This window comes from Bubalus kerabau, chromosome 11 (genome assembly GCF_029407905.1).
Source record: "Bubalus kerabau isolate K-KA32 ecotype Philippines breed swamp buffalo chromosome 11, PCC_UOA_SB_1v2, whole genome shotgun sequence".
NCBI lineage: Eukaryota > Metazoa > Chordata > Mammalia > Artiodactyla > Bovidae > Bubalus > Bubalus kerabau.
Window position 1 is genome coordinate 102,383,342 of NC_073634.1, and position 7,318 is coordinate 102,390,659.

At 59.4% G+C, this 7,318-nt stretch overlaps 1 protein-coding gene across 2 annotated transcripts in view; it reads left to right on the forward strand.

Moving 5' to 3' along the window:
• PTPA (protein phosphatase 2 phosphatase activator) overlaps positions 1–1,952 on the forward strand; it is a 31,226-nt gene extending 29,274 nt beyond the window's left edge. For both annotated transcript variants that reach the window (XM_055541365.1, XM_055541366.1), the window contains exon 10: positions 595–1,952. In XM_055541365.1, the coding sequence (XP_055397340.1) occupies positions 595–675 (81 nt within the window). In that variant the 3' untranslated portion in view covers positions 676–1,952. The remainder of the gene's footprint in view (positions 1–594) is intronic.
• The last annotated feature ends 5,366 nt before the right edge of the window (positions 1,953–7,318 follow it).

Here is a 7,318-nt window from a genome sequence, read left to right on the forward strand (position 1 = left end):
TGTTCTCTGCCCGAGCACTGGGCTGCTGGGAATTGCCCTGCGGTGGGGGAAGTTGGGGGGCTGTCAGCCAGTTCTTCCTGTCTCACTCTGAAGTGCCAGGATGGCTTTCTCAGTCTGGAGAACTGAAAAGTGGGAAAACGGGCCCTGGGCCCATCTTAGCTGGCGTCCCGGTGTATCCGCATGCCTCTTCTCCAGGGCGGGCCCTGGGCAGGGGTCCCCGTGGTCTGGAGGGCTCTTTTCCCCTCTGGGCCCAGTGGTGTCACCTGGCTGCTGCCTTGTGGGGTTGGGCGCCTTCTCCCCCCACCTCCTCCCTCCCTCTCACTCTCCTGTCCTTACCGGGGCCTGGCCTGATTGTTGTGGAGTGGGTGGCTTTGGGTGGGAAGGGCTGGTCAGGAACGGGTGGGAAGCTCTGTTCTTCCCCAGAGGCTTGGGGGCTGCTCTGGGGCTGGGCCACTTCCCGGGCCCTGGACAGACACCTGCTGCAGCCGCACATGGGAGTTGTCTGGGGGTCTGTCCGAGGCCTGAGCGGCCGGGCAGGGCTTGGCAGGGCACCACGCAGCTCTCACTTGTCCTCTCCACCCTTTCTCCTCGCAGTGCCTGGAGAAGTTCCCCGTGATCCAGCACTTCAAGTTCGGGAGCCTCCTGCCCATCCATCCTGTCATGTCGTCGTGCTGAGAGCGGCCTGTCCTGGCTGCCATTCCCGTGCCTGCCCTCCCCGACTCCAGCTGCTGCCCCCTCCCCACCCCCTCCCCTTGTTCTTTCTGTTTGATGAGAGGCTGTTTACTGGGGTGGGTGCTAAGTGCGGGGCTGATAGAGGCTCAGGGCATAGGGCTGAAGGACCCAGGTCAGGAGAAGTGACCAAAGTGTGGCCAGATTCCCGCCTTGCCCTGCGTGGACGGGCAAGGTGAAGGGGCCAGCGCAGGGTCCCGGGGCCCTGCTTCTGCCCTGGCCTCCCTCTCCTTCCATTCAGTCCCATCTGAGCCCAGGCTGACCCGGCCACCGTGGGGTGGGGGGAGGTACTCTGCTGTGGCCATTGCTTTCCCTCGCAGGTTGCCTTTCTAGGGGTTGGAGCAGCTGCTTCCCCCGCTGGGTGAGGCAGTTTCCTAAGCCATGTTTGGGCGGGTGTCTGGGGGTCCTGAGGGCTGGAGGCTGAGGTTGGCAGCCAGCCTGGGGTGGGGTTGGGAAGGGAGAAGCGTGGACTCTTCTGGCTGGTGACCCTCCCAGCTCGTCCTCACGCTGACCCCTGGCCTGTGGGGGCCCCTGTGTCCAGTGCCTCATCCTTGCTTTTCTGCTCTCTGGCTCCAGGGTACGCTCTGGAGGGCCCGGCAGGGCTTGCTCCCCAGGCTCTCCCTGGCTGGGAGCGGGTGGCAGAAACTCTGGAGGAAAGAGGGTGGGCTGGGGCCGGTTGCCTCCATGTAGCACCTGGGCTGCTCCCTGCATTCTCCGGCTGCTCCTGCTCCCTCATTGCTGCTGCTTCTGCAAGCCCTTGGCGCTGCTTCCCCGCCCCTCGTCCTGCTGCCTCCCTGGACTTGCCCGGTGGGGCTCCAGGAGGAGCTGTGAGGATGGGCAGGGGCAGGGCTGGTCCGGACTGGGGGCTACTAGCAACAGCCAGCCAGCTCCAGAGTTTTCTTCTGGGGGAGGGCTGCTCCCAGTCCTGACTCTCCGCTGCCCCCTCCCCGTATCTGGGCCCACCCACCCTTCTGGGAAGGGGGAGCACCTGAGAAGCACAATTGAGGGGCTTGGCCTTCGGGTCTGGGCCGATGGCCTGGGCAGAGGCTGGGACAGGGGCCGCCAGAGTCACAGAAATAGTTTCCTAGAAGAGGCTCAGCGCCTGCCTCCCCCCAGGGCCCACACCACCGCCTTCCTGGCTCCTCCTCCCCTGCGCCCCCAGGGCCCCCCCGGCCCTGGTGCCTTCGTTGCTGTTCAGATTAAAGCCTCTGTTTTGCACCTGCCGCCTGTGTGAGGTGTGTCTTCATGCCGTGCGCTTGTTCCCTCCACACGGCAGTCTGTCCCCCATCAAGTCCCTTCCCTTGGGCCAAGGAGTCTAGGGCTTGAGTTGTTTCAGCTGAGGTCTGGGGGCCCTGAGCAGGCTCAAAGCTGAGCCCTGGGTTCAAATCCTGGTTGTCGCCACGCCCAGCTGCAAGGTCTTAGGTAAATTACTGATTTTCTCTGATCCTCAGCTTCCTCATCTATAAAATGGGGATACACATAGGGTGATTGTGAGGAGCCAGTGCGGGGTGTGAAGTCCTCAGCACAGGGCCTGGCACACAGCAAACGCTCTCTGGTCACTGTGGCTGTTCTGAGCCCCTGGGTCAGCCCCGAACTGGCCTGAGCAGTCATTGGATTGGGCCTGGCTGACTGTGAACTGGGCCCCTGAAGTTTTTAAGGGGGTACCCTCTGCACGCTCTCCACTCCTCATGTCCATGTCCTGCTGGAGTTGGAAGTCTGGGTTGGGCTGCTGTGCCCTAGACTTGGCTTCTGTCTTCAGACGAGCCTCCTCTAAAAACAAGATCCCTTAGCCTTTGGCCCAGCCTCGGAGGGGAGGCCTCGCACAGGGTAAGGAGAGCCTGGTGGCCAAGAGCCCTGCCTTTGGAGTCAGACTGATGTGAGTTCAAACCAAAGCCCGTGCAGCTTGGTGGCTTGGAGACCCTGATAGTTGACTTCATGTCTGAGCCTCTGTTCATAAAAATGAGCAAAGTAATACTTAGGTCATGGGTTCTGGGATTCATTCATTTCTCAAGTAGTGGCTGTACTTTCTGCATTCTAATGTTGATGACAGTAACTCTAAACATACCAAGATTGTTAGGTGGTGGTGCGTTACTATAAAGAAGAAAAGCAGAGCAATTAACTAGAGAGGGTCAGCAAGGTACTTGAGTTACAAGGGTCAGGAATGACCTGAGCTGAGACCCCAAAGAGGAGAAGGATCTGCTGGCAAAGGCGGGGGAGCAGCAGCGTGGCGGAGCCCCTCTGGGGAAGGGAGGGGGAGGAAGCCAGGCTCGGGGGCGGTGGGGGTTGGGGGGTGGAGGGCCCCTTGTGAGCTCTGTGTCAGTGTTTGGAGTCCAGCTCGGCTTGGAGTAGTCTTTGGGAAGCTGCGGAGGGTTTTGCACCTGAAAAGGGCCTGGAGTGTGGGCAGAGGTGGCCCTGGTCTGCGCCTGCGAGACTGGTGGCCTGGATTAGGGTTCAGGGTGGAGGTGGTAAGTGGGCTGGTTTAGGCTGTGTTTGTTCAGAGTATTGCCAACAGGAAGAAAGTGCTAGAAGGAAAAGAGGAGCCAAGAAGACCCCCACTTCTTGGGACGTGCAGCTTGATGCCACTTCCTCTGGTCAGGGCAGAGCAGAGTGAGGATCTGCTGTTGGGGGTGGCGGAGGTTGTCAGCTGCCAACAGGAGGTGTGGGCAGGCTGCTGGAGCTGATCAGGGACGGGTCAGTGAGTGATGGGTCCCAGACTCCCTGCTTGCCGGGAGCTGGGGGTGCAGGAGAGAAGGGGCTGACTCTGGGTAGACCTGCAGGGGAGCTGTGGGGGACCTCAAGGTCAAGGCCCTGGAGGTGGCGGTGACCTGCCAGACATGTGACTTAAGGTCAGAGAAGGGGCCATCCTTAGCAAGGGCTGCTCCAGCTGAGGGGGTGGGGAGAGGGCAGGCTGGGGGGCAGCGATTGGGAACAGAACGCACAGGTGCAGGTAAGCCAGACGCTCACAATGAGGCTTGATGGGCTCGTGGAAGCCCAGAGTGTCCCCTCCCCAGCAAGCCCCCCAGTCCAGAAGGAGGAGTGTGCAGCAGGGCCTCGCTCTTCAGAGTTCACCTTCCCTTTTTTGTTGAGAAGTGAGCAGAGATGGGGGGTGTGTGCGTGGCTGGGGGCTTGAGATCAGGGAAGGCTTTGGGGCAGGAGACGTTCAGGCCGGTTGCAGGCTGCTGTGTCCACTCTAGGCTGGGAAAGACCCAGGAGAGGCGAGAAGGTGGTGATGCTGGCAGGAGAGGCCAAGTGATGGAGCGGGCCTTGGAGAAGGCGCCAGAAGGTGCTTGTCCTTTCCGACAGAGGGGCATCCATTAGACGAATCGTACGGAGACGTGAGACAAGGCCATCAACTGCCCCTGGGGTGGGGAAAGGCGGGGTGTGAGCCAGGACTTGGGGCTGGGTGGGAAGCCCAGCAGAACCAGGAAGATGGAACCTGGCGAGGGTCTGTGCCTCCCACCCACTGGGATCTCAGTGAAGGATGGCTGCACGCTGTCACTGGGTCCCGGGGAATCTGAGAGCAGGGCTGGCCACCAAGCTGGAGGGGCGGGGGTGTCGGCTTCCCACCTCCCTCTGCCAGAGGGGCCCCAGAGCACAAGGTGAACCCCAGCTCTGCTCCTTTCTGACTCAAAGGGGCCAAGGCTGGAGCCACGCTCAAGGGACATGAGAGGGAAGAGGTTTTTTCTAGGAGGAAAAGCCCAGGCAAGAGTTGGGTAGGAGAACAAAGGTGAGGGCTTCTTGTGCCTAAGACTTGTATCAAAGTCAGGCGACATATTTTTCCTGATTCCAAAAATTATTAAGTTTATGTATGCTTCATCCAAAGTATTTGGGGGAATGCAGAGATGAAAAGGTGTGTCCAGCTTTCAAGAAACTTCTGAGTGGGAGGAATAAGAGCTAGTGGAGGGACTTCCCTGGTGATCCAGAAGTTAAGAATCTGCCTTCCAGTGTGGGGGACTTGGATTTGATTCCTAGTCAGATACTAAGATCTCACATGCCTGGGGCAACTAAACCCGCATGTGCAGGCACGGGCAGCAACAGAAGACCAAACACGGCAGCAAAAGATCCCACGAGCCGTGACTAAGAAGCCATGCAGCCCCAAAAAATACATATATACACACACACACATATATATATATATATGTATTTTTTAAATAGCTAGTGGACCAACTGTGGAGGAAGGGGGATAAGGGACTCTGGGGGAGCTCAGGGATGGCTCTGGGGAGGTGGTGATGTTTCAGCTGGGCCTTGAACATGGGCACAGACAGAGGGCGTTCTGGTGGGGCCCTGCTGTGCACTGAGGTGTGGCAGTTGGGCAGCACTGGAAAGGCAGGTGGGGGAGGCCCCTGGGGGCTCCAAGTCACCTTTGCGAGGCTCCCAAAGCCCTGCATACATCCTCAAGACGCGCAGCACCGCTGTGTTTAATTATCTGCAGGGTGTATGGTTACCGTCTGTTTGCTCCACTAGATGACGAGCCGCAGGATGACAGGGACCAGCTTGGGCTGGACCCTAGTGCCGGCGAAGACTGACGCAGACACAGCAGGTAGTGGCAAACCCAGAGCAGCGATCATGGAGGGTGTGTGCAGTTCAGTCCAGCCGCTCAGTCGTGTCCAACTCTTTGCGACCCCATGAATCGCAGCATGCCAGGCCTCCCTGTCCATCACCAACTCCTAGAGTACACTCAAACTCACGTCCATCGAGTCGGTTGCAGCTTTAGCATCATTCCTTCCAAAGAAATCCCAGGGCTGATCTCCTTCAGAATGGACTGGTTGGATCTCCTTGCAGTCCAAGGGACTCTCAAGAGTCTTCTCCAACACCACAGTTCAAAAGCATCAATTCTTCGGCCCTCAGCTTTCTTCACAGTCTAACTCTCACATCACGGGCGTGTGTGTGTGTGTGTGTGTGTGTAGGGAGAGAGAGAGACCGACCCAGACTGCCCAGTGTGTTTGTGTATATGTGTGTGCATATGTATATGTGTGCGCCTGTGTGTGTCTTTGTGTATGTGTGTGTGTGTGTGTGTGGAGATGGAGAGAAAGAAACCTGTGACCCAGATTGTCCACCTGGGATTTGGGAAACGGGGGGCAGCCATCCGAGTACAGGGTTGGAAGCTGGCGCTGGTACCAGGGCTGGTGGGTGGTGAAGGAGACGTGCAAGGCCCTGTGAAGGGTGGAGAGAGGCCCTGGGCTGCGAAGGGAAGGTTGGGGTGGGATTTGGTGCCAAGGGAGAAGGTGGGGTTCTTGAGGACCCTGGGCACACCCAGGGCTTGCAGGAGTGGGTCAGGGCTGCAGAGTTTGAGGAGCTCTCTGGGGTAGACCTGCTGGACCTGGCTAAGGGGGAGGCTGGCGGGGCTGCTGAGACCCTGTCCCCAGTGGGGAGAGGAGTCAGGCTGCAGGGTCTTCCAGGTTCTGCCCCCACCACGCACCCTGGCCCCCTGCCCTGCCGGTGCTCCAGCCTCAGGCTCCCTTCCCACCCTGTCTCTCTGGGTACCAGCGACCCTGGGCCCCTCTCTTATTCTCAGACCCCCGGGGCCACTGAATAGTTAGGGTTCGGCCGCTTCCCCAGAACTCCTTCCCCCACTGGGAGCCCCTGGTCCTTTTTCAGGGCTCAGCTGAGGCCTTACTTCCTCTGAGATCCTCACCTCGCCCCCCCCAGACCAGGCAGATGTCCTGGGTGTGCTTGTGTGACCACCCACCTGTCCCTGCTCTGAGCACTCGGCACACCTGGCTGCCGTGTGCCTGTGCAGCTGCTCCAGAATCTTCAAGGGGACTCGGCGGAGGGGGCGGGGGGCAGCTATCTAGTTGGAAGTTGGGCTGGTAGGGGGCCGTTTGCTTTGCAGACACAGCTTCTCTGCTTGGTGTTCCTGGGGGTTCCTGAGGCCCACCCCCTAAGCTCAGGGCTCATGATCCCTGCTCCCTGCCATGGGTCTAGGAGGGTGCTGGACACCGCAGGCACCATAGAAGTATCTGTGGATGGCTGTGACGGAGTAAGGGGCCCTTCTAGGATGCTGGAGGCACAGAAGTGGGCCAGATCTCCCAGGAGAATTGGGAGGGAGGAGGGGAGGCTGGGCACCCAGCCTGGAGGCAGGGAGACACTGCTGAGGCAGAGGGGGTCCTGAAGCCAGCCTGCCAGCGCTGGAGCTGGGGTGTGCGAGGGACTTCAAAGAGTAGTTCCAAGGCACAAAAACCGAGGCAGAAGTGCAGTGGGCGGCCCTGGGGAAGCTGAGTGCCCCCGCAGGCCGAGCACCAGAGCCACAGGTAGAGGGGAGCTGGAGAGGCTGGCTTCTGTCGGTTCATTCATCCAGCAGACATTGCCAGAGCCCACTCGGCTCCAAGACCTGTGCTGAGTGCTGGGGTGCTACAGTGAACAAGACAGACAGCTCCCCTCACCTTCCACCACTCCTCTGACAGCCTGTTCCAGCACGACTTCTCCTAATGGAACACTGGACATACCCTGGTGTCCAGCAGTGGGGGATTGTTAGAGGCCGGATAAGCAGCCATACAATGGGCCATTGGATGATGCCTGTTCATGTATTCTTCTAGAAAGATGCTTCCGACCTGTTGTGAAGCAGGGAAGGTAGCTAAAACAACTGCTT